Raw genomic sequence first — 26,701 nt, 5'->3', positions numbered from 1 at the left:
TGAAGCCCTGGAAGGGACTGCAGATGTGGGGGACCCCCCCACGCTCTTTGACCGGTGCAATGGATGCCAAATGGATGTATCGTCATACCACATCACAAAATCTCATATACACATGCTTTGCCAATAAGACGCAGCTGAAGAGTTCTGTGGTACCCATTTTGCGACTTTGAAGTTATATTTAGTGAAGAAAGGTATGCATTAAAAGTGAAAAAGAGGAGTGTGTCTTTATGTTGTGCATTTATTCGGTTTTCAAATATACGGTCATGAAAGGCAAAGTAGTCGCCACACATGCACAGATCCTCCACCACACCAAGCATACAACCGCGTACAAAGTGTGCAGAATGTTATATTTGTTGCTTATATCAATAACGCACAGTGTTGGGACTAACGCGTTACTTTGTAACGCCGTTATTTTCGGCGGTAACTAGTAGTCTAACGCGTTATTTTTTATATTCAGTAACTCAGTTACCGTTACTACATGATGCGTTACCATACTTGCCAACCCTCCCGATTTTCCCGGGAGACTCCGGAATTTCAGTGCCCCTCCCGAAAATCTCCCGGGGCAACCATTCTCCCGAATTTCTCCCGATTTCCACCCGGACAACAATATTGGGGGAATGCTGTAAAGGCACTGCCTTTAGCGTCATCTACAACCTGTCATCACGTCCGCTTTTCCTCCATACAAACAGTGTGCCGGCCCAGTGACATTATGTATGCGGCTTTTACACACACATAAGTGAATGCATACTTGATCAACAGCCATACAGGTCACACTGAGGGTGGCCGTATAAACAACTTTAACACTGTTACAAATATGCGCCACACTGTGAACCCACACCAAACAAGAATGACAAACACGTTTCGGGAGAACATCCGCACCGTAACAAAACATAAACACAACAGAACAAATACCCAGAACCCCTTGCAGGACTAACTCTTCCGGGACGCTACAATATACACCCCCCGCTACAACCAAACCACCCCCCACCCCCCTCCTATGTCCCGAATTCAGAGGTCTCAAGGTTGGCAAGTATGTGCGTTACTGCGTTATTTTTTATATAGTATCGGCTAGAAACTGAGAAGATCTGAGTGTGTTTTATTGGAGAGCTGCGGTGTCATCCTTCTGATTCTTCCTGTGTCACAAGGAAGAGAAGTGGCGCGGTGCGGGGGGGCGGGCGTGTCTGTGTTTACTACCAAGACATCATGGCGTAGCCGAAGCCGAGTTTCTTAACATGGAGATATTCTCACTACTTTTATTTTGTCGAGCACAAAGAAAAGAACATTTTAGTTAAATGTAAGTTGTGTCTTGGATCAAAGATCCTATCTACTGGCCAAAACAGCAATTCAAATCTGCTGAAACAGCTACAAAAGCAACATGCTTCAACGAAGCTAGTAAAGAGAGACACAGACTCCGATGCCACTTCCACCTCCACTTCCACCTAAGGATTTTAACGGAGGGACTGCTAGCCAGGACAACATTGATAGAGCCATTGCAGCGTATGTGCTAGAAGACATGCAGGCTATTTCTACAGTGGGGTCACTCGCTTTCAGGCAGCTAATTAGCATGATAGCGGGCGTCAAACGGCAAATGGCACGAAAACATTTTCCAAGTTCCTGCACACAGTGAGCACATAAAAATGGAAAGCAAGCTAAAGAAGACACTCCAAACTCTGCCTCTGCTCATCATTCAGCACTGAAGGTACACACACTCTGTCAATTCTGTTATATACTCTTTCATTCTAGAGTGTTTGATTATCACATCACTCTAAATGTATAGACTATAAAGTTCACAAACATAAAGAGGGATCTAGTGGACCAGGCCAATCTTTCCTTTTCTCTAAACTAAAATTGGGCTTCAGTACAGTGTTGATCTCCTGAAGACATGATTTTATTTCACAATTCCTTGAGAGAAAAAAACGCCTGGTTAGGCGTGTGTATAGCAAAATGTGTGCTGTACATAGTGACATGACATATAATCATGTAATGTGTGCCTTCCTTGGGTGAAACCAGGTTTACAGCTCTGTTGTGACATGTTGTTATTATGCGGTTTGTTACTTATGTATGTTATGTTGCAGTTATTTAGAATAGTTTTGTCAATTTGTTCTGGCCCAAAATAAATTGTCCCTTTGAAACATATATTTGTCTTTGTGTGTTGTATGTAGACCACATGGCTTAGCAGAGTTCAGTGATGCAAATGCATTCAAGTTGATTCAACAGATTGTATTATTCTCCAGTGCAATAACAGTACTGAAATGAAGGCTAAAAGGGCATTAATGGGAGCCTTATTTTATTATTTTTTTAATAAGTAACTAAATAGTTACTTTTCACAGTAACACATTACTTTTTGGTGTAAGTAACTGAGTTAGTAACTGAGTTACTTTTGAAAAAAAGTAACTAGTAACTAACTAGTTACTGGTTTACAGTAACTACCGTATTTTCCGCACTATAAGGCGCACCGGATTATTAGCCGCACCTTCTATGAATTACATATTTCATAATTTTGTCCACCAATAAGCCGCCCCGGACTAAAAGCCGCGCCTACGCTGCGCTAAAGTGAATGTCAAAAAAACGCTGCGCTAAAGTGAATGTCAAAAAAACAGTCAGATAGTTCAGTCAAACTTTAATAATATATTGAAAACCAGCGTTCTAACAACTCTGTCCCAAAATGTACGCAAATGTGCAATCACAAACATAGTAAAATTCAAAATGGTGTAGAACAATAGCAACATAATGTTGCTTTAACGTTAATGTCACAACACACAAAATAAACATAGCGCTCACCTTCTGAAGTTATTCTTCATTCGTAAATCCTTCGAATTCTTCGTCTTCGGTGTCCGAATTGAAAAGTTGGGCGAATACGGGATCCAAAATGGCCGGTTCCGTCTCGTAGAAGTCATCGGGAGTCAGTGTCGCTGTTGTTCTGTGAATCCTGCCTTCCGGAAAGCTCGGACCACAGTTGTGACCGAAATATCTGCCCAAGCATTTACGATCCACTGGCAAATGTTGGCGTATGTCGTCCGAGGCTGTCTGCCCGTCTTAGTGAAGGTGTGTTCGCCTTCGGAGCTGTGTGAAAAAAGCCACCCGGCCTCTTCGCGTAAACTTCCCTTAACCACTCGCTCATCTTTTCTTCATCCATCCATCCCTTCGAGTTAGCTTTTATGATGACGCCGGCTGGAAAGGTCTCTTTTGGCAAGGTCTTCCTTTTGAATATCACCATGAGTGGAAGTTAGCATGGCAAGCTAGAACCACAGTGAAGGATGACTTCATTCCCTGTGGTGCGAATATTCACCGTACGTGCTCCCGTTCCACAGTGCGGTTCACAGGAATATCAGTTGCTGTGAAATACGGTAGTAATCCGTGTGCGGATGGAGAGATTGCGTCTTTTTATGAACCGGATCGCTTATTAGGAGCCATTTTGTGGTCTTTACAGATGTAAACAGGAAATGAAACGTACGGTGATATCCGCGCGTTTTTTCTTCTTCTTCCGGGGGCGGGTGAAGCGCTTCCTTTTCTATGGGGGCGGGTGAAGCGCTTCCTGTTCTATGGGGGCGGGTGCTTTCCTTGGCGGTTGCTTGCGTAGAAGAAGAAGCGCTTCCTGTTCTACCGGGAAAAAAGATGGCGGCTGTTTACCGAAGTTGCGAGACCGAAACTTTATGAAAATGAATCGTAATAAAGCGCACCGGGTTATTAGGCGCACTGTCAGCTTTTGAGAAAAATTGTGGTTTTTAGGTGCGCCTTATAGTGCGGAAAATACGGTAACCCAACACTGATAACGCAACTTTTTCTACAACTCTACAGGATACTCCTTACATGCTCCAATCTCTGCTAGTATTTCTATACTTCTTACTCTGCTCTACCGCTAGACTTCTGGGTAATGTAATAATACTAAAACACAGAAAACCTCCAGAAGCAACATAACCTTTTTCACTTCCATAAGTCCTAAGAACTACAATAGTAACGTAGATTATGACAGATTCGACAATATTAAGTAATATACTCATGCATTGAGTATCACCAATGAGTTAGTATTCACCTTTCTTCCTTTCAGACAGGAAGCTAAGTCATTTTAAACATAACAAAGTTTTGTTATGAACAAACTAGCAGTAAAAGACATGCAGAAAAAGTAGTATTAAATATAAGCTTTGCTTCTAACTACTCCTTTTCAGATATGTTGACATGTGCAAATGTAATACGTCAGGTTCGTTAATATAACTTGTTAAACATGTCTGAAATAAATAAATCATAATCAAATCATTCCAAGACGCAGCTTAGAGACTATTTTTCATCATTTGGCAACACTTTGCTTTCCTGGTGAAATATTTAATCAGTCAAGCATTTTCAAAGTGAGGAACGCAGCTTTTCTATGGACCCGTATAGCACATTGTAACAATAAAATCCATCAAATGTCTGAAATGTTGATGCAGCTAATAAATAAAGACACAAATATGTGTCTTTAAATTAGCCTTTTTATTTGCCTTTTTCAATACAAATTACATACTGTATGTCGGCAACCCCACCACTATGTTGTAGTTTGTACCAAAGAAATTGAAATCGCAAATGAAATTTGAGTTTGAGAAAAAAATCTGGATTTAATTTTTGGCCAATATCCTGCAACTCTAATACAACAGCATTCAAAGTTTGTAGAATGTTATGGTATTTTTGTTGCTTGTTTCAATAACGCAGAAACTCGGCAGGCTACTCATACGTGCTTGTCGTATGTCTGCTCGCACTATCGTCTATACTTCTAGTTTTGCAATACCTGTAAGACTTCTGGGTAATGTAGCTCCTTTACACATACCAAAATAGAAAAATCCTCCAGAAGCAACCTAACCATCATCACTTATAAGCAGTGTTGGGTTAGTTACTGAAAACCAGTAACTAGTTACAGTTACTAGTTACTTTATTTCAAAAGTAACTCAGTTACTAACTCAGTTACTTACACCAAAAAGTAATGCGTTACTGTGAAAAGTAACTATTTAGTTACTTATTTTTTTCTCCTTTTTTTTAAGGCTCCCATTAATGCCTTTTTAGCCTTTGTTTCAGTACTGTTATTGCACTGGAGAATAATACAATGTGTTGATCAACTTGACATGCATTTGCATCACTGAACTCTGCTAAGCAATGTGGTCTACATACAACACACAAAGACAAAGATATGTTTCAAAGGGCCAATTTATTTCAGGCCACAACAAATTGACAAAACTATTTGAAATAGCTGCAACATACATAAGTAACAAACCGCATAATAACAACATAGCTGTAAAGCTGGCTTCACCCAAGGAAGGCACACATGACATACACAAAGCCTAATCAGGCATTTTTTTTCTCTCAAGGAATTGTGAAATAAAATCATGTATTCAGGAGATCAACACTGTAGTGAAGCCCAGAAGACTCTACACATTTCCCCAGTTTTAGTTTAGAGAAAATGAAAGATTGGCCTGGCCCACTAGCATCCCTCTTTATGTTTGTGAACTTTATAGTCTATACATTTAGAGTGATGTGATAATCAAACACTCTAGAAGTCTAGAATGAAATAGTATATACGAGAATTGACAGTGTGTACCTTCAATGATGAGCAGAGGCAGAGTTTGGAGTGTTTTCTTTAGCTCGCTTTCCATGTTTATGTACTCACTGTCCAGGTACTTGGAACATATTTTCTGTGCCATTTGTTGTTTGACGCCGGTATCATGCTATTTAGCTGCCAGAAAACGGGTGACTCCACTGTAGAAATAGCCTGCATGTCTTCTAGCACATACGCTGCAATGGCTCTATCAATGTTGTCCTGGCTAGCATTGCCTCCGTTAAAATCCTTAGGTGGAGGTGAAGTGGCATCGGAGTCTGTGTCTCTCTTTACTAGCTTCGTCAAAGCATGTTGCTTATGTGGCGTGGCGAAGTTGGGAGAGTGGCCGTGCCAGCAATCTGAGGGTTACTGGTTCAATCCCCACCTTCTACCATCCTAGTCACGTCCGTTGTGTCCTTGAGCAAGACACTTCAACCTTGCTCCTGATGAGTCCTGGTTAGTGCCTTGCATGGCAGCTCCCGCCATCAGTGTGTGAATGTGTGTGTGAATGGGTGAATGTGGAAATAGTGTCAAAGCGCTTTGAGTTCCTGAAAAAGGTAGAAAAGCTATACAAGTATAACCCATTTACATTTATGTAGCTGTTTCAGCAGATTTGAATTGCTGTTTTGGGCAGTATTCCCGGGTGCGGTCACTGTTGCTACTCACTGCTCCCCTCACCTCCCAGGGGGTGATCAAGGGTGATGGGTCAAATGCAGAGAATAATTTCACCACACCTAGTGTGTGTGTGACAATCATTGTCACTTTACCTTTAAGTAGATGGGATCTTTGATGCAAGACACAACTTACATTTAACTAAAATGTTATTTTCTTTGTGCTCGACAAAAGAAAAGTAGTGACAATGTATCCATGTTAAGAACCTCGACTTCTGGCTTCGCCATGATGTCTTTTTAGTTGTTATAAGAGTAGCGTGTGTGTGTGTGCGTGTGGCCCTTTAAGAAATGACAGCATGTGAGGTGAGTGACGTCAGTGAGTGAGTGGGCGAGAGAGGTGAGGGAGCGCAACAGTGGATGCGTGCAGGTGCTCTAGCTTGGTGGATGGCTACGTGCAAGACACCAATAAAGTCACAAAATTGCAACAAACCGCCGGCCTCGTCATTCACCCTCGAGTCCGGAGCTGTAAAGACCCACTGCCGGGTAAAGTGAAGGGTGTTAGCCCCGAAGTACATAGGCCCTGGAGGAACGTCTCCCCTGCGCTCCGCTCCTCGGTTGAGGAAAGCACGCCTTTTCTTTTCCTTGTGAGACAGAAGGACGACACTTCTTCTGTTTCTAGCCGATACTACATTAAAAAATAACGTAAAATAACGCAGTAACGCATCATGTAGTAACGGTAACTGAGTTACTGGATATAAAAAAATAACGCGTTAGATTACTAGTTACCGCCGAAACTAACGGCGTTACAGTAACGCGTTACTTAGTAACGCGTTAGTCCCAACACTGCTTATAAGTGCTAAGAACTCGAAGACACAATTTAGCGACACTCTTTCCTCTTTTGGACACACACTGTCCTCTTGGTGAAATATTTAAACCATTGGTGTTCAAAGTGTGGCCCAGGGGCGATTAATGGAACACAGCTTATTTTATGGACCCGTAACACATTGTAGAAATAAAATAAATAAAATGCCCCTCAAAAATGGAAACATAAAGAAGTAAAAATAATGAGAAAAAGATTCATCGTTGATGAACAGTAATGAATACAGACAAGGATTTGTCTTTCAATATAATAAGGATGTTTCTTTAGCCTTTTTATTAGTCTATATATTTACAAATAACACAAACACTTCTGAATTCCCCACCTCTCTGATGGCTTTTGTAGTTTTTACCAAGAAATTGTAATCAATAATCGAGTTTTCAGAGAGAAAAAATCTGGATTATATTTGGTCAAAATCAAACCCTCTCGTATTAATAATACAATAATATTTTCTATTTTTGCACATTCGTTTTCTTCTAATTCCACTGTTTTCTGATTCCTTTTTTGAACGCACTTCAAGTTTATCTAGCTCCTCTCTATCACTATTGCTCCACACAATACTATAATTTGGTATGAGTTAGTTAGTTTAAAGTGTTTGATAATGCAAATTCAAAAATTTTTCTTGTGTCCTGGTGTTGTTCTTTTGTGACAGATACTTTATCAATAACTTGAATTAAACAGGCAATGCGTAGAACTATGTGCACACCTACACTGATATTTGTTGTTCTGAAATGCAGTGTCATTACAATAAACTTTCTTACTCACACACAGATACACAACTGTACATAAAAATGCATTCACCAAGTCTCGAGTCCATTTTGTCCATTTAGATGACTGGAATAGCATCATAAGCTGACTGCAAACTCATTCTGACACCTCTGTAGACTTATTAGTAGGCTGGGATGCAAAACATTAAAATGTTTTTTATTTCCAATTGTCTGTATCCCGCACAAGGTATTTTAGATGTTACACAATTATATCAGTGTGTGTAAGGCAATAACTTAAACATGTTTTGTTGCTAAATTGAATTTATATCAATTAGATTGCTTAGCACAGTTGAAAAGGACACAGGACAAACCTGTGTGTGCGTGTGGACAAATGGCCCAAACACAGAAAAAATATCTATGTACTTGTCGACATGACCTAAGTTTAGCCCAGTAATAGCCCTCGGGCACTGGCATCGTTTTCACACGACAGTGACTCACTGTTGTCTTAGGGAGAAAATGGTATTAAAAGATAGACAAGATAATGCTAAACAAAGCTTAAAAGTATTATATAAATTACAGATGACATCATACAAATTGTCGCATTTGATTGTCGTAAACAACCAAGTTTACTAAATTGTTGCAAATGAATAGTTTTATGGTCATTAATGTGAAGGCATTTTTCTTTATTGATTTTATCAGAAGTACTGGTTGAAAGAATAAGATGGCCTGTTAGTAGACCCTCAAGTGAGTACCTAGAAGCAAGAAGCCACTCTGTGTTGATTAATCCTGATAAACAGATCTTTATTACCGTATTTTCCGCACTATAAGGCGCACCGGATTATTAGCCGCACCTTCAATGAATGGCATATTTCATAACTTTGTCCACCAATAAGCCGCCCCGGACTATAAGCCGCGCCTACGCTGCGCTAAAGGGAATGTCAAAAAAACAGTCAGATAGGTCAGTCAAACTTTAATAATATATTAAAAACCAGCGTTCTAACAACTCTGTTCACTCCCAAAATGTACGCAAATGTGCAATCACAAACATAGTAAAATTCAAAATAGTGCAGAGCAATAGCAACATAATGTTGCTCGAACGTTAATGTCACAACACACAAAATAAACATAGCGCTCACTTTCTGAAGTTATTCTTCATTCGTAAATCCTTCGTCTTCGGTGTCCGAAGTGAAAAGTTGGGCAAATGTGAGATCCAAAATGGCCGGTTCCGTCTCGTCGAAGTCATCGGAGTCAGTGTCACTGTTATCCAGCAGTTCTGTGAATCCTGCCTTCCGGAAAGCTCGGACCACAGTTGTGACCGAAATATCTGCCCAGGCATTTACGATCCACTGGCAGATGTTGGCGTCGTCTGGCGCTGCCTCCCTGTCTTAGTGAAGGTGTGTTCGCCTTCTGTCATCCATTGTTCCCACGCAGTTAGCAGTCTAGCTTCGAATGCCCTGTTGACACCAATATCTAGCGGCTGGAGGTCTTTTGTCAATCCACCCGGAATGACGGCGAGTATTGAATTAAGCGCGTAAGCGTGTCTCTTAATGTGATGTTATGAGCTAGCAAATATAACAACTACACTACCCAGCATGCAACGATAGTTACGAGCATGCGCGGTAGCCCTGAGAAGCGTTGTATGCTGGGAGTTAGAATGTGGTTATGAGCACGCTGTGAGTAAACGTTGAGAACTCAGTTAACACGCCTCGTCTGCATTATTTATAATTAGACAGACAACACACTTAATAGGAGCCATTTTGGGGTCTTTACATAAACACACAAATGGAAATGAAACGTCACATATCCCAGCATGCACCGCGCTTCTTCTTCTTCCGGGGGCGGGTGGTTGCTTACAGTACAAGAAGAAGCGCTTCCTGTTCTATGGGGGCGGGTGCTTACCTTGGCGGTTGCTTGCGTAGAAGAAGAAGCGCTTCCTGCTCTACCGGGAAAAAAGATGGCGGCTGTTTACCGAAGTTGCGAGAACGAAACTTTATGAAAATGAATCTTAATATTTATCCATATATAAAGCGCACCGGGTTAAAAGCCGCACTGTCAGCTTTTGAGTAAATTTGTGGTTTTTAGGTGCGGCTAATGGTGCGGAAAATACGGTACACATAAATCAGACATAAAAGTCTGCGTTGGGATGGTAGTCAGCCTTCCTGTCTAATGACCTTAGTAACCACAATTGATTTATACAGTTCCATTGTGATTACCCCACTTTAAGTGTAGAGCATTTGGTGCTTTCATGTACAAACCCCGTTTCCATATGAGTTGGGAAATTGTGTTAGATGTAAATATAAACGGAATACAATGATTTGCAAATCTTTTCAACCCATATTCAATTGAATGCACTACAAAGACAAGATAGTTGATGTTCAAACTCATAAACTTTATTTTTTTTTTGCAAATAATAATTAACTTAGAATTTGATGCCAGCAACATGTGACAAAGAAGTTGGGAAAGGTGGCAATAAATACTGATAATGTTGAGGAATGCTTATCAAACACTTATTTGGAACATCCCACAGGTGTGCAGGCTAATTGGGAACAGTTGGGTGCCATGATTGGATATAAAAGTAGCTTCCATGAAATGCTCAGTCTTTCACAAACAAGGATGGGGCGAGGGTCACCACTTTGTCAACAAATGCGTGAGCAAATTGTTGAACAGTTTAAGAACAACATTTTCAACCAGCTATTGCAAGGAATTTAGATATTTCACCATCTAAGGTCCGTAATATCATCAAAGGGTTCAGAGAATCTGGAGAAATCACTGCACGTAAGCAGCTAAGCCTGTGACCTTCGATCCCTCAGGCTGTACTGCATCAACAAGCGACATCAGTGTGTAAAGGATATCACCACTTGGGCTCAGGAAGACTTCAGAAACCCACTGTCAGTAACTACAGTTGGTCGCTACATCTGTAAGTGCAAGTTAAAACTCTACTATGCAAGGCGAAAACCGTTTATCAACAACACCCAGAAACGCCGTCGTCTTCGCTGGGCCTGAGCTCATCTAAGATGGACTGATACAAAGTGGAAAAGTGTTCTGTGGTCTGACGAGTCCACATTTCAAATTGTTTTTGGAAACTGTGGACGTCGTGTCCTCCAGGCCAAAGAGGAAAAGAACCATCCGGATTGTTATAGGCACAAAGTTGAAAAGCCAGCATGTGTGATGGTATGGGGGTGTATTAGTGCCCAAGACTTGGGTAACTTACACATCTGTGAAGGCACCATTAATGCTGAAAGGTACATACAGGTTTTGGAGCAACATATGTTGCCATCCAAGCAACGTTACCATGGACGCCCCTGCTTATTTCAGCAAGACAATGCCAAACCACGTGTTACATCAACGTGACTTCATAGTAAAAGAGTGCGGGTACTAGACTGGCCTGCCTGTAGTCCAGACCTGTCTCCCATTGAAAATGTGTGGCGCATTATGAAGCCTAAAATACCACAACGGAGACCCCCGGACTGTTGAACAACTTAAGCTGTACATCAAGCAAGAATGGGAAAGAATTCCACCTGAGAAGCTTAAAAATGTGTCTCCTCAGTTCCCAATCGTTTACTGAGTGTTGTTAAAAGGAAAGGCCATGTAACACAGTGGTGAATATGCCCTTTCCCAACTACTTTGGCACGTGTTGCAGCCATGAAATTCTAAGTTAATTATTATTTGCAAAAAAAAAATTAAGTTTATGAGTTTGAACATCAACTATCTTGTCTTTGTAGTGCATTCAATTGAATATGGGTTGAAAAGATTTGCAAATCATTGTATTCCGTTTATATTTACATCTAACACAATTTCCCAACTCGTATGGAAACGGGGTTTGTACACGTATGTTATCTTTTCTTCAGATATTTTTAATAAAGCATTTTTTTGCCCTTGGTGCAACAAGATCGGTATCAAGGTAAGTGCTCTGATAGTCAGGTGGAAAATAGTGTAACCACATACTTTACTTACTTTAAATGGCAGAGCATTGTTATCATGGTCTTTACTTTTCCTTGGAAACCTGCTAATGAGCTCATGCTCGGATTTGATCTACATGAGCAGGCAAGCCGACTAATTGTGTACACAGATCGTAATTAGATGGGAACTTGTATGAGCAATGTACTAACTGCGCCAGTGAAATAGAAAAGATTAAGACCGTAGGCTGTTTGCTGGTGTTGCTTGAGTATGTTAGTATATTAGCATTGCAGTTAAGGAAGTCTATTAGACCAGGGGTCCCCAACCTTTTTCCCACCAGGGACCGGTTTAATGTATGCATTATTTTCACGGACCAGCTTTCCATGTGTGTCAGATAAAAACAGCAAAAAAATGAGCATGAAAAATCTATTCACTATAATACTGAAGTAGTGGGAGCCCTGGGCGTGTTTCTCTGCGAAGAGATGGTCCCCGGTACGTTGATGGCATACTGTATACTATATACCAGTGTTTCTTAACCATAGGGTTGGGCCGCGAGCGCCCCCTATAATGTATGTGTTTTTCAGCTGTGGTCTGTATAGGCAGCAGCGGTACTCAGTTGTAATACACGTTTCCAACACTTGTGGCAGTAATGACAATATAAAACAAACAAAAGAAGTCTGGCGCTAATGTCATAGAGACATTTTTTATGCGCAAAAAATATGACTAAAGTGGTTAAACTGTATTTTCATTTGCACTTTAATTTTATTGACAGTTTAGTAAAGAAACATATTTATTCTTAGTTAAGTTTACCTCGATGAAGAACACAAACGAAGGACCCAGATTTCCCTCGCCCGGATGCGGGTCACCGGGGCCCCCCTCTGGAGCCAGGCCCGGAGGTGGGGCACGATGGCGAGCGCCTGGTGGCCGGGCCTGTCCCCATGGGGCCCGGCCGGGCACAGCCCGAAGAGGCAACGTGGGTCCCCCCTCCAATGGGCTCACCACCCATAGCAGGGGCCATAGAGGTCGGGTGCAGTGTGAGCTGGGCGGCAGCCGAGGGCAGGGCACTTGGCGGTCCGATCCTCGGCTACATAAGCTGGCTCTTGGGACGTGGAACGTCACTTCGCTGGGGGGGAAGGAGCCTGAGCTAGTGCGTGAGGTGGAGAAGTTCCGGCTAGATATAGTCGGACTCACTTCGACGCACAGCAAGGGCTCTGGAACCACTCTTCTTGAGAGGGGCTGGACTCTTTTCCACTGTGAGAGGCGACGGGCTGGGGTGGCAATTCTTGTTGCCCCTCGGCTCAAAGCCTGCACGTTGGAGTTCAACCCGGTGGACGAGAGGGTAGCTTCCCTCCGCCTTCGGGTGGGGGGACGGGTCCTGACTGTTGTTTGCGTTTACCCACCCTTTTTGGATTCACTCGAGGGAGTACTGGAGAGTGCTCCCCTGGGTGATTCCCTCGTTCTACTGGGGGACTTCAACGCTCATGTTGGCAGCGACAGTGAAACCTGGAGAGGTGTGATTGGGAAGAATGGCCGCCCGGAACTGAACCCGAGTGGTGTTCTGTTATTGGACTTTTGTGCTCGTCACAGATTGTCGATAACAAACACCATGTTCAAACATAAGGGTGTCCATATGTGCACTTGGCACCAGGACACCCTAGGCCGCAGTTCCATGATCGACTTTGTAGTTGTGTCATCGGATTTGCGGTCTCATGTTTTGGACACTCGGGTGAAGAGAGGGGCGGAGCTTTCTACCGATCACCACCTGGTGGTGAGTTGGCTGCGATGGTGGGGGAGGATGCCGGACAGACCTGGCAGGCCCAAACGCATTGTGAGGGTTTGCTGGGAACGCCTGGCAGAGTCTCCTGTCAGAGAGAGTTTCAATTCCCACCTCCGGAAGAACTTTGAACATGTCACGAGGGAGGTGCTGAACATTGAGTCCGAGTGGACGATGTTCCGTACCTCTGTTGTCGAGGCGGCCGATTGGAACTGTGGCCGCAAGGTAGTTGGTGCCTGTCGTGGCGGTAATCCTAGAACCCGTTGGTGGACGCCGGCGGTGAGGGATGCCGTCAGGCTGAAGAAGGAGTCCTATCGGGTTCTTTTGGCTCATGGGACTTCTGAGGCAGCAGACAGGTACCGACAGGCCAAGCGGTGTGCGGCTTCAGCGGTCGCGGAGGCAAAAACTCGGACATGGGAGGAGTTCGGGGAGGCCATGGAAAAAGACTTCCGGACGGCTTCGAAGCAATTCTGGACCACCATCCGCCGCCTCAGGAAGGGGAAGCAGTGCAGTGTCAACACCGTGTATGGTGGGGATGGTGCTCTGCTGACCTCGACTGCGGATGTTGTGGATTGGTGGAGGGAATACTTCGAAGACCTCCTCAATCCTACCAGCACGTCTTCCTATGAGGAAGCAGGGCCTGGGGAATCTGTGGTGGGCTCTCCTATTTCTGGGCTGAGGTTGCCGAGGTAGTTAAAAAGCTCCTCGGTGGCAAGGCCCCGGGGGTGGATGAGATCCGCCCGGAGTTCCTTAAGGCTCTGGATGTTGTGGGGATGTCTTGGTTGACAAGACTCTGCAACATCGCGTGGACATCGGGGGCGGTACCTCTGGATTGGCAGACCGGGGTGGTGGTTCCTCTCTTTAAGAAGGGGAACCGGAGGGTGTGTTCCAACTATCGTGGGATCACACTCCTCAGCCTTCCCGGTAAGGTCTATTCAGGTGTACTGGAGAGGAGGCTACGCCGGATAGTCGAACCTCGGATTCAGGAGGAACAGTGTGGTTTTCGTCCTGGTCGTGGAACTGTGGACCAGCGCTATACTCTCGGCAGGGTCCTTGAGGGTGCATGGGAGTTTGCCCAACCAGTCTACATGTGCTTTGTGGACTTGGAGAAGGCATTCGACCGTGTACCCCGGGAAGTCCTGTGGGGAGTGCTCAGAGAGTATGGGGTAACGGACTGTCTTATTGTGGCAGTTTGCTCCCTGTATAATCAGTGTCAGAGCTTGGTCCGCATTGCCGGCAGTAAGTCGGACACGTTTCCAGTGAGGGTTGGACTCCGCCAAGGCTGCCCTTTGTCACCGATTCTGTTCATAACCTTTATGGACAGAATTTCTAGGCGCAGTCAGGGCGTTGAGGGGATCTGGTTTGGTGGCTGCAGGATTAGGTCTCTGCTATTTGCAGATGATGTGGTCCTGATGGCTTCCTCCGGCCAAGATCTTCAGCTCTCACTGGATCGGTTCGCAGCCGAGTGTGAAGCGACTGGGATGGGAATCAGCACCTCCAAGTCCGAGTCCATGGTTCTCTCCCGGAAAAGGGTGGAGTGCCATCTCCGGGTTGGGGAGGAGATCTTGCCCCAAGTGGAGGAGTTCAAGTACCTCGGAGTCTTGTTCACGAGTGGGGGAAGAGTGGATCGTGAGATCGACAGGCGGATCGGTGCGGCGTCTTCAGTAATGCGGACGCTGTATCGATCCGTTGTGGTGAAGAAGGAGCTGAGCCGGAAGGCAAAGCTCTCGATTTACCGGTCGATCTACGTTCCCATCCTCACCTATGGTCATGAGTTTTGGGTCATGACCGAAAGGACAAGATCACGGGTACAAGCGGCCGAAAAGAGTTTCCTCCGCCGAGTGGCGGGGCTCTCCCTTAGAGATAGGGTGAGAAGCTCTGTCATCCGGGAGGAGCTCAAAGTAAAGCCGCTGCTCCTCCACATCGAGAGGAGCCAGATGAGGTGGTTCGGGCATCTGGTCAGGATGCCACCCGAACGCCTCCCTAGGAAGGTGTTTCGGGCACGTCCGACCGGTAGGAGGCCACGGGGAAGACCCAGGACACGTTGGGAAGACTATGTCTTTCGGCTGCCCTGGGAACGCCTCGGGATCCCCCGGGAGGAGCTGGACGAAGTGGCTGGGGAGAGGGAAGTCTGAGCTTCCCTGCTTAAGCTGCTGCCCCCGCGACCCGACCTCGGATAAGCGGAAGAAGATGGATGGATGGATTGATGGATGGTTAAGTTTATTTATTTTAGCACAACATAATACATATTGTTTATCAATGTATTGTTTATTTGGTTAGTAATTCTTCTTCTAATTAGCCTGACCTGAGCCTAAGGTTTATTTGTTGAATTAGTCATGTAATCTTTGTGATTAACACATGCTTTTATATAATTTGACAAGGTAGTAAACTGTAAGTAGTTTGGATATAATTATTAAATATGATCAAAAACAAGAATAAGATTACTAATTCAGTGTTAATATAGGAGTGGTACCCGGGCTCATCTGTAGTGGAAAAGTTGGGTCCTGAAGTCAAAAGCATCAAGAACCCCTGCTATATACAATGACCCTGCAGGGCACTGCAGATGGAAATTAGCCTTTGGCTACCATCTGGCACATTAACATTTTATATGTCCATTAATGTGCATTGTCCCATGTACTGTAACAAAGGTGTTGTACATCTATTAACAAGCATATTTGTGTGTTTAGTGGGACAGGCGAAAGTTAAGGCGGAGAAAATGTGGTAGTTTATAAATTAATTAATGTTTCTGTGCGGCCCGGTAGCAATTTGTATTTACCGGTCCCTGGGACGGTAGTTGGGGACCACTGTATTAGACGGTATGCCCTTTCCCCCAAAAAAAGATGGATGATGACATGAACTGTTTGAGTAAGAAAAAAAAATCTGAGATATGCTTATTTTACGAGAGAGCATCAATCAACTGTGAAAATTATGTCTTAGACCTAGACTGAAGATGCATACAAAGCCAGCTTACCAATGTTCTAAACTCCTGATCACCCCCTGCTGGCTGGGTTACTGTGAAGTTTATGCATCCAGTGAATCCACAGTTGTTAGGGTGGGAAGCTTGTGGGGAAAAAAATTATGAACCTGTGAGACTGTGATTCATCTCACCAGTACAACGTGTCTGTTGTGGTGACTAACAGATGATCACACTACATTAGCATTCCAAATTCTGAGTCCTTTTGTAGAGTGGTGTGGCCTAAAAATAAAATCTCAGATTCCCCCCCCCCAAAAAGTTAGATTTACAATTTTTTTTCTTTCCCCCTACTTTTTACAGAAACCATTGAATACAAATGACAAGGATAATTCAAAACGTTACTATAACTAGTTGTTTGAAATGACACTGCATGCACTGCGTCTTTCCCTTAGCAAAATTCTAATTTAAATATTGTTCTTTTTAAACCAGATACAATGTTTTACTTTTTATCGATTTTTTTTTAAAAGAATTAAAGAGCTTCTTCTAAGAAGCAATACTTCTGTCTTGAATAATATACTTTTGTTAACAAAAATGTAGCATTGCACATTGCATGCAAAAAAATTATCTCCAAATTGAGATTATCAAAGTGCAAAATTTAAATTCTTCTTAAATAAAGTACTTCTGTACACAAAATTGTTGTGCAAATTTCTGTCTGAATAAAATAATTATGTAAATACAAATGTAGTACTTTGTATTGTATGCAAATAGATAATCCAGTAAAACATTGAGATGACTATAGTTTTACTAAGTGCATAAATGCAGGCTTTTCCATTAAGTATTCTGGGCTCCTTATTAGTGTGTATGGAATGTTAAAATGTAGTAATCTACATTGTATGCAAATAAATAATCAAGTAAAGAAAGACTTTTTCATTCACACATCTTGGCGGTGATCACTGCTTCAGTGATCGTATTTTATTGTGCTTCTTTTTCATTAGACATGGTATCATCATGCATACCTTTTGTAAATGATTCCACCATAGTAAGCTGCTTTTAACCAGTAGTTTGTTAATAATAATGGATTAGATTTTATATAGCGCTTTTTCTATTATTAGATACTCAAAGCGCTCACAGAGAAGTGAGAACCCATCATTAATTCACACCTGGTGGTGGTAAGCTACATTTGCAGCCACAGCTGACCTGGGGTAGACTGACGGAAGCGAGGCTGCCAATTTGCACCTACGGCCTCTTTGACCACCACCGATCATTCATTCATCATTCATTCACCAGTATGAGCGGCACCGGGGGCAAGGGTGAAGTGTCCTGCCCAAGGACACAACGGCAGCGATTTGGATGTCAAGAGGCGGGGAGCGAACCTGCAACCCTCAGGTTTCTGCCACGGCCGCTCTACCCACTACGCCTGTTTGTTGTCACAGCCTTGTAAAGAGTTGTATTTCCCGCACTCGACTGAGGGTTCGAGTTCAGATGAGAGAGAGGTGTATGGTCAGAGAGTGTTTGTGTGTTTGTGTGTTGTGTGTGTGTGTGTGTGTGTGTGTGTGTGTGTGTGTGTGTGTGTGTGTGTGTGTGTGTGTGTGTGTGTGTGTGTGTGTGTGTGTGTGTGTGTGTGCGTGCGTGCGTGCGTGCGTGTGTGTGTGTTTTTTGTCTCATCTTGTCTTGTCTCACAGTAACAGTGGTACTATTGTATTGTTAGTGTACAGGAGCTCTTCTTGTTTTTGTTTGTATAGTATTGTTCTTGTATTATATTGTTTATGTTAAATGTGGAGTGAGTGAGAGGGGTTGGGATATTATAAGCATTTGTTTCATCCAACCCCTTTTCAAGCCTTGCATAAATGTCACTGCCAAAATGTAAAAAAAAAAAAAAAAATGTGTGTTGTTGTACTGTGCAGGTTTGAAATAAATAATTCAATCAATCAATCAATAAGTTTGTTGTGCTGCTTCCATTTTTTAAACTAACTTTACAGCATGCAGTTATTTGTTACACTTTTATAACCAATAAACCAAAGAACTGACAACAGTTTTCTTTTCTTTGGAACAAACGTCTCGCTCTCGTTACCGTTAGCATCAGACATGTTTTTCTAGGTGTGCCGCTAAGGAAGTATGGGGGACGGTGCAAGTTACAAAAGTATGCGAGAGGAGAGAAAAAATATATTTAAAAAAAATGTTTATATTGTCTGTAACTAAAATCTCGAATATATCAATAACATCGATATATTGCCCAGGCCTAGTACCTCCAGTGCAAAACATTTCAGTTTGCTAAAGAATGCGGCATTCATTTTTGTGACTTTAGTGAGAGTGACCCTAAGGCTTTCTTTTTGGCACAGTGCTCACATACTGAACATTGGAGAAACAAAACGGCATGGATGGTTTAATGTTACAAAAGGAATGTGAGTTAAAGCGTCTGGGAACGGACTGACCCGAGGTCAGTGTCTTGTAACTGTGCCTGCCAGCTCATTTTTATTCCCCCCCAATTCCTTTCCTTTGAGACTCAATAATGTTTGTCACCGATTAATCTCTGCTCAGCTGTTGAGTCACGGCTTGTTGCATGTTTTATTCCAGTGGCCAACTGTGAAGCTGTCAGAGGTCACGCCTCCCTTTCGCTCGATGAGGACATCTTCAGAGACTGAAGCCCACAGGGCGACTGTCTCGAGCCACTTTGCCACTTATCCCTGGGTAGTTGGTCCCATCACTGCCCCCTCACATCTCCAAATGCAAGCTAATCATGCAAAGCGTCAGGGAAAGACAGCTTTATGAAGGAGGATCAGCTGTGACAGTGTTTGAACACAGTTTCTGTCATCTTTCTCGACTGGTCTTTTTTTGCGCTTCCTCTTAGGAGTTAACAGCTGTATAGTGTGGTGGTGCTTGGCAGGTTCCTGACCTACTTTAATATAGACTGAGAACAGGAAACAGAATGGGAATGAATGGCGAGGGGGTGGGGGGGTTCTTCTAACCCCACCTCTCCTTGTCCTTTGAATAGTTTCAAGCTCTTTTACATAGACCAGTGGTTCTTAACCTGGGTTCGATCAAACCCTAGGGGTTCGGTGAGTCTGCTTCAGGGGTTCGGCGGAGCCTCCACCACGAAGGTAAAGAGACATCCGACTTATCGTGTAAATAAAAACTTGTCCCTATCAGCGTATTATGGATACCCCCAAACAATGTTCCCTCTAATTTTCCATCTGATTTGCAGGTTTTTTGATTGATTGATTGAAACTTTTACTAGCAGATTGCAAAGGAATAGAATACATTATATGAAACAGTGCAGTTTACACAGTACAGTACATATTCCGTACAATTGACCACTAAATGGTAACACCCCAATAAGTTTTTCAACTTGTTTAAGTCCACGTTAATCAATTCATGGTAATGTGTGTAAGGTGTGTAATTTGTTGTGAGTTCATGCACTGTGTTGGTTTTGTTCTTTGAACAAGGTGATGTTCATGCACGGTTCATTTTGTGCACCAGTAAAAACATATAACTTTGCCTTGAATTTGAAAAAAAAAAACATTTTATTTTTCACTAAAAAGGGTTCGGTGAATGCGCATATGAAACTGGTGGGATTCAGTACCTCCAACAAGGTTAAGAACCACTGACTTAGACTGTTCATATTCATCAGGGCTTCTCCAGTGCCGCCTTTTTCTTCTGAGGACGGACAAATGGACCCATGCTTAGTGGTACAATTGTTCATGCAGAAAGCCGTCAGAGATTTGAAGAACTTTTTGTTTTGTTTTGTTGCAATTAGGACATTTATTTAGCACGCATGTCTACAGTATAAATCAATTATTCCCATGCAGAAATAACAATACAAATTTAGGGAACATTGTTACTTTTGCCATTAAATGCCAACAAATATCATTAGTAATGTATTAGTAGTAGATTTTAAAGTTTCTGCTCTTCTTTATCCTAAGTGATTAGCATTGTGTGAATAAGCTTTGCTGCTAACCAAAAAAAAAGAGTACAACAGTTTTTCTACCGAGGGATAAAAAAAACTATGGCTTTTAAAAATCATGTGTCAACATGAGACTAGACAGATGTAGATAGATTGTTTATTTTTATATAATAGCATATTTTTACGAAAAGGTAAATCTATCACCCTGCACAGCTGATCATGTAGCCGAGTCGACTCTTAAAACCGTCTGACCTCCACCCTCTTCCTTCTGATACAGGTGTAATGAGAACGCTGGTCATGGACAGATGATGGACGTGGAGGCGTCGTACTCCGATTTCATCAACTGTGATCGCAGCGGCCGTAGGAATGCAGTGCCAGACATCGCAGGAGAGGAGAAAGTAGCAGCCAGCACCAGTGACGTCACTAAAGACTTGGCAGGGATGGAGCTGAAGGATGCAGGTCGGTACTGAATCTGATACTTTTTTGGTACCAACTGAATCCTGCCAGTCCTGCCGGGCACCGTTTCATGTAAAATCTGTGTCATTGTACCTTGAGTTTTCATTGAATGCAGAACGGCTGCGGAATGGCGGCGCTATCGCGGTGAACTCTTCCCGTCTCCAGTCTAGTCAATGTGAACAGAGCAGCCATGTCGGTGCAGTACCGCATCCCTGCGCTAAATATGCACAGAGCTTCTAATTGTTTCTCCTCGCAACACGCCGGACCAATTTAGCTAAGATTTGCTTGTGTCGGACAGGAAGTCATGCACAAACACAAAATAAATTATCCAGTTTACTTTCACAATAGGACTTGAACATGTACATGAAAACGCAATGTATTGTGGGTCTTGCTGGCATCTAAATAGCTATTTACATGGTTGAATGCAAGACACTGTCCTAAAGTTTTTTCTTTTCTTTAACAAGTTTGAAACATGGTGCAAATGTGCTTCATCAATAACTGCTGCAATGGTTGTCATAATTACTTATAAAAAGAAATAATAAACGATTTGGGGAGATGTGTCTCATTTCCAACGTAGAAGCAAGGCCAAGGATGTCGGGTTAGTAAGCTAATTAAAAAACAGCGAATGGCCTGGATACCAGCCATGACACGACCAAACATCACCCGACACATTTTGGAGTGTTCACGTAATTTTCAGACTAGTAAGTTTGAATCTACGCATGTTTGATTCAGTTTCATACGTACCATTAAGTAGGCTAAGCTAGCTGCGGGCTACAAACAACTGACAGTATTTTGGGAAAAAAAAGCAATACCTCTATTCATAGATCAAAAAAATCAGTCTAAGCCTGGGCCCCTGGAGAGGGGGTCCAAACTGAGGCCAAGGGGGAAAAACATCATAACCATAGCACACATAAACATATGTGTAAGAAGGAAACATCAAAGAACACAAAGGACATTAAAGACATTAAAAGAGCAGAGCTAAGGCAACCAGCCACTTCTACACAGCCACAAAAGTTAAAAAATAAATAAATAATAAAACATAGACTGTGGTGGCCTCTGCGGTGTACCACGCCATCGTCTGCTGGGGTGGGGGAGCATGGCCAGAGACAGGAGCAGACCAAACAAAGCAACCAACTCTCGGCCAGTGTCTAGTCCGCATGGATGAGCGAGGATGCGTCTAAGGAGACTGAGGTGTCCAATACCTGCTCATTCAGCAAGGAAACTGTGAAACTCCGCAGCCCTGTCTCTTCATCCGCATCTCCTCCAGTCTCTCCAAACAGACTCTGATGTGGCAGAGACTCAGCAGCTGGTCTCCATGGCCAAAAGGCTCCTGGGAGGCAGATCCAGAAGTTCACAAAAAAGCACCGCAGAAGTCACGAAAGTGCCACCTCTTGTCACACAGTCCCAAAGGGTCCCGAACCAAAAAGCAAAACAAAAAAAAACATGAAAACAAAAAGGGAAACATCAGGAACACCAAAGGATGACAGAAGAGCACAGAGCTCCTGCCACCAGCAGCCACTACAGCGGCGCCAGTGCTTGTTTGCGTGTGTATGCACGACGCTCGTCAGGGAAGATGTTACTGTTGTGTTGTTACTTGCTACTAGTGCTGCAACTAACGATTATTTTGATAGTTGATTAGTCAACAATTATCTTAAACATTAGTCGGATACTAAAGCCTACACATTTAATGGCTCAAATTTTTCCATCGACTTCTAAATGCAGCTTAAGTTATTTTAGGCATGTGCTTACTAACAACAAAGATGACTTATTCATTCAGAAATATTAATTTGTCCTGTAACTGTGCTGCTCAATTAGCTGTTACAAAAATGAATATGAGAAAGAAAGTTTAGCTGGCTGACATTGGCTAAATTGATAGTTATTTTTTACATGACTTTATCTCACACTTGACCATACTTGCCAACCCTCCCGGATTTTCCGGGAGACTCCCGAAATTCAGCGCCTCTCCCGAAAACCTCCCGGGACAAATTTTCTCCCGAAAATCTCCCAAAATTCAGGCGGAGCTGGAGGCCACGACCCCTCCAGCTCCATGCGGACCTGAGTGACGTGTCGACAGCCTGTTTTCACGTCCGCTTTGCCACAATATAAACAGCATGCCTGCCCAATCACGTTATAACTGTTGAATGGTCGAGAGCGAGTTCTTGGTTTCTTATGTGGGTTTATTGTTAGGCAGTTTCATTAACGTCCTCCCAGCGCGGTAACAACACACAACAACAGCAGTCACGTTTTCGTCTACCGTAAAGCAGTTTGTCTGCCGTAAACAGCAATGTTGTGACACTCTTAAACAGGACAATACTGCCATCTACTGTACATGCGTATGTGACAATAACATCTAGGGCTTTTAGAGAGTGCTGTGCACAACTGCGCACACAACAAGGAGACGAAGCAGAATGCATCATCAGAGAGGGTGTTCAGCATGGTTAGAAAAATAGTGACAGAGAACAGAACAACCCTTAACTCAACAATGAGTAGATGAGTGTTATGTGTAAATAAATGAACACTGAAATTCAAGTATTTCTCTTATATATATATATAGCTAGAATTCACTGAAAGTCAAGTATTTCTTATACATATATATATATATATATATATATATATATATATATATGTATATGAAATACTTGACTTGGTGAATTCTAGCTGTAAATATACTCATCCCCTCTTAACCACGCCCCCAACCAAGTCGCCAAACATGGAAATGGAAAAAACAACTATTGCACACTCACATTCATACCTATGGACAATTTAGAGTTTGCAATGAACCTAAAACACATATTTTTGAAATGTAGGACAAAGCCAGGAGTGCCCGAAGAAAACCGACACACGCACAGGAGGAACATGTAAACTCCACACAGAGATGTTAAAACGGAGATTCAAAGACGTAAATGGCACAAAGTTAGACGTTACCGCCGGTACTAATGTCAAATTGTGGGTAGTTCTTACAGGCTTGAACAAGAAATGCATTATTTAAGTTGAAATACCCTTTTCTGCCAACTTTGTTCCAGGGTTTATCAGGTGCGCGACCAGCTGTAGCGCTTATTATAACAGCCGATTCAGGAGCATGTTTTCTTAAAATAATAAAAAGTGTTATGATATTTGAACCAGCAAACAGAAAACGAGGAACTAGGAGACAGCAAGCTGCAAACAGCTATCAGCAACCAGCAAACAGGAACAGCTCACAGCAAACAATACTCCAGCACTAACTGGAGGGTGAGGCAGGTATAAATAAGTAGCCTGATTGGCAATTGCCACCAGGTGTGCTAGACTGCCAATCAGGTACAGGTGAGGGAAACAAGCGCTCAGGTAACGTGCAGGAAAAGAAACCAAAATAAGAGCGCTGACAGAAAATAAAACACAAACACAGAGGAAAAACCAAAACATAACCAAACTGTCAGTGACAAGCCTGACAACAATATGCTACTTAAATGTGTTTTCATGTTAAAAAAAACAACTATTTTTTTTAAGGTGTAGCGGCATTTCTTTTGCTGTGGCAGCTTTTCTTTTGCTGTGGCAGCTTTTATTTTGCTGTGGAGGGGGAATAACATGTAGGGGAAACCCTAGATATTTAAGTTCCCGTGACATAAGAACCAGTTTCACTGATCACACTCCCATTGTTGGTGTGGCAAAGTCTTTCATTTGGATTTCCAATTGTCATATTGTCACCAGAGGAAGTATTTCCTTCCGCAATGCCTCTTTGTTCCTCGTAACCCTGTGAACATATTTATTTCCTGCAGCACTGAATGATTTATCATTCTACAGCTTGTGTATATATTGTGTTATACTGAACCCTGCTCAATTATTTGCCTGTGTTTCCTTCCTTAAGGGGAGCCTGGGGCCTCTCCAGCCCCTGAGGCTGAGGGCTCCACCAGTGAAGATGCCCAAGGAGGCGAAGGTCCGTCCTAAAATGTGCCACACACTGAAGGTGGGCCAGAGGCAAAGAGACAGCAGTAGAGAGTGGAGGGAGATGGAGGCAGCATCTCTCACCGATGGCTTGTTAGGAGCCTGCCGGCACCAGTTGCATGGGATGGTATGATTACAACCAGTAAGAAGTAGAACTGCTTCTCTTCTGCTTTGGACTCTGTTAGTCCCTTTATATTCCTGATAGGACAAGAAAGCAAAGACACTTTGGATTTATGTGAAGACTGAGCGGACACCATTTTGATTGGTCGAAACATTTTCCCAGCCTAATGTGGAGCTCTATCATGGAGGGTGACCTCATAACCATCTGTCATTTTCTTTCTCTCTATGTGTTTGTGACCCTCTCGAACTGTTGCATTATCGAGTGTCGCCAGTTTTTAGTATGAAACCTAGTCGCCATTATACCATCGTGTATGGACTTGGTATTTATTGCTAAATGTTCAGTGATAACTTTGTGATAGCGACTTTTCTTTATGTAATAAAATACTTATGACTCTATGGTAACGTTGGTGTTTTATGGATCCACAGAAGTCAGTTAGCAAGTTTGTGCTGAAGACGGCATATGGAACAGCCCAAGCAAGATTGAACACCTCTTTAGTGCAGTTCTCCACAGACATAAATATTATTGAATGCAGCTTTTGTGTACATAAGGTGGCAACATTTCCACTCAGCATTGCCTCCTTTGTTCCCATGGTTCCACCATACACAAACAAAAGATGACACTGCAGTTTCTCTGCAAAGCTGTGTAGGGTTTTCCTTTTTCACCCATTTCCCTTGCTAAGCTCTGTTCTGCCTGACTAAATATTTCACAATGAAGACAAATTGAGGACGCATAAAGAAATACGCTGCAGGCAAGTTTCTTAACAGCTTTATTTTAGTCAAAGGTGTGTTGTCTTAAATGTGGCAGTAATAAATGGAAGTGCTTTTTATTATTGAAATTACTAAACAAATGTTTTTAAATAAATACATACACCACAAGTGATTGAAAGTTGATTCTGAAAAAAACGAAATGGTTTGCGTGGCTCTATGACAGTAGTACGCTACCTAATAATCAAATGTAAGACTTTGGGTTTTGAATTGTTTTACCTGATAAATCCTGCATCCATGTTGGTCTGACATTGGATCTTTTTAACTACTTTTTCACAGTGATGTCTCCTTTTTTAATATACCTTAGCTTGCATTTCCTCTTCACCACAATCTTCCCATAGCCATAGAATAAAAGAACATTGTACCTTTTGGAATTGCAGAGTGTTTCTGTACAACGTTCTGTACTCCTGACATGTCCACTGATGTAAACACAAAGAATGCTAGTTGTAAATATTGCATAACACTGTTTATAAATCGTCTCCCTTTCAAAGGGCAGCACCAGCAGACAGCTGCTCTTTAAACTGAGGTACATGAGCATTAACACCTGGAAATAACATAAAGTGATGGCAGTGATATGAAAGACATATTTCATATAGTGTCCAGAAGCAGGCAGGAGAGGATCAATACATTATTTTGTGTCTGCTGTGGAGGTAAAGGTTACAGAGCAGCATCGCGTCAGGGTTCAAAAGGCAGTGCTCTGTATCATACCATAGGCCTGGTACAGTTTGACCAGCAGCTCCTTCTTTTCCACTTCAGGTAAGAAGCAAGACTCCGCTGAACAAATGTTCTACAAAACAAACCCAAAAAAGCAAATTTTTACTGCACACATTTGATTTTAGGTAGTACAATTAATTTCACAAATCTATTTGACTAATTGTACACCCACACACACAATCGATTTACTTAAATAGATACATAGTTTACATGGTATTCCACCTACGTAACACTAGGTGGCGCTGGACTACCGTGTGAATCTGGGAGAAGTTGGGAGGTGCTAGTGCTAGTGCTAGCCAGTATTAGTAGCACACCTGTTAGGTTTGTGTAAAGTGTCAAAATACATTGTGTTTTTTATTTTATTTTAGAAATCACACTGCTCTTGGTAAAGCCGACAGATAGTGAAACCTGTAGTTCATATTGGTGAGAAAAATTGTATAATTACTGTGACTCAGTGGCGGGCCGTGCGTTTCCCACCTAGGCCTTC

At 42.7% G+C, this 26,701-nt stretch overlaps 2 protein-coding genes across 2 annotated transcripts in view; one reads left to right on the top strand and one right to left on the bottom strand.

The window, feature by feature from the left end:
• The window catches only part of pkig (protein kinase (cAMP-dependent, catalytic) inhibitor gamma), a 53,265-nt gene extending 28,134 nt beyond the window's left edge, over positions 1–25,131 (top strand). Inside the window, exons 2-3 of the mRNA XM_061982827.2 lie at positions 20,519–20,700; positions 24,539–25,131. Of these exons, the coding sequence (XP_061838811.1) occupies positions 20,547–20,700; positions 24,539–24,618 (234 nt within the window). The 5' untranslated portion in view covers positions 20,519–20,546 and the 3' untranslated portion in view covers positions 24,619–25,131. The remainder of the gene's footprint in view (positions 1–20,518; positions 20,701–24,538) is intronic.
• A 355-nt stretch (positions 25,132–25,486) lies between these two features.
• Positions 25,487–26,701, bottom strand: part of ada (adenosine deaminase) — a 34,343-nt gene continuing 33,128 nt past the window's right edge. Inside the window, exon 11 of the mRNA XM_061982814.2 lies at positions 25,487–26,287. Coding sequence (XP_061838798.1) covers positions 26,183–26,287 — 105 coding nt within the window. The 3' untranslated portion in view covers positions 25,487–26,182. The remainder of the gene's footprint in view (positions 26,288–26,701) is intronic.

The sequence above is a fragment of the Nerophis lumbriciformis genome, linkage group LG01 (genome assembly GCF_033978685.3).
Source record: "Nerophis lumbriciformis linkage group LG01, RoL_Nlum_v2.1, whole genome shotgun sequence".
In the NCBI taxonomy this organism is placed as follows: Eukaryota; Metazoa; Chordata; class Actinopteri; order Syngnathiformes; family Syngnathidae; genus Nerophis; species Nerophis lumbriciformis.
This window is presented reverse-complemented; position numbering and strand designations above follow the sequence as displayed.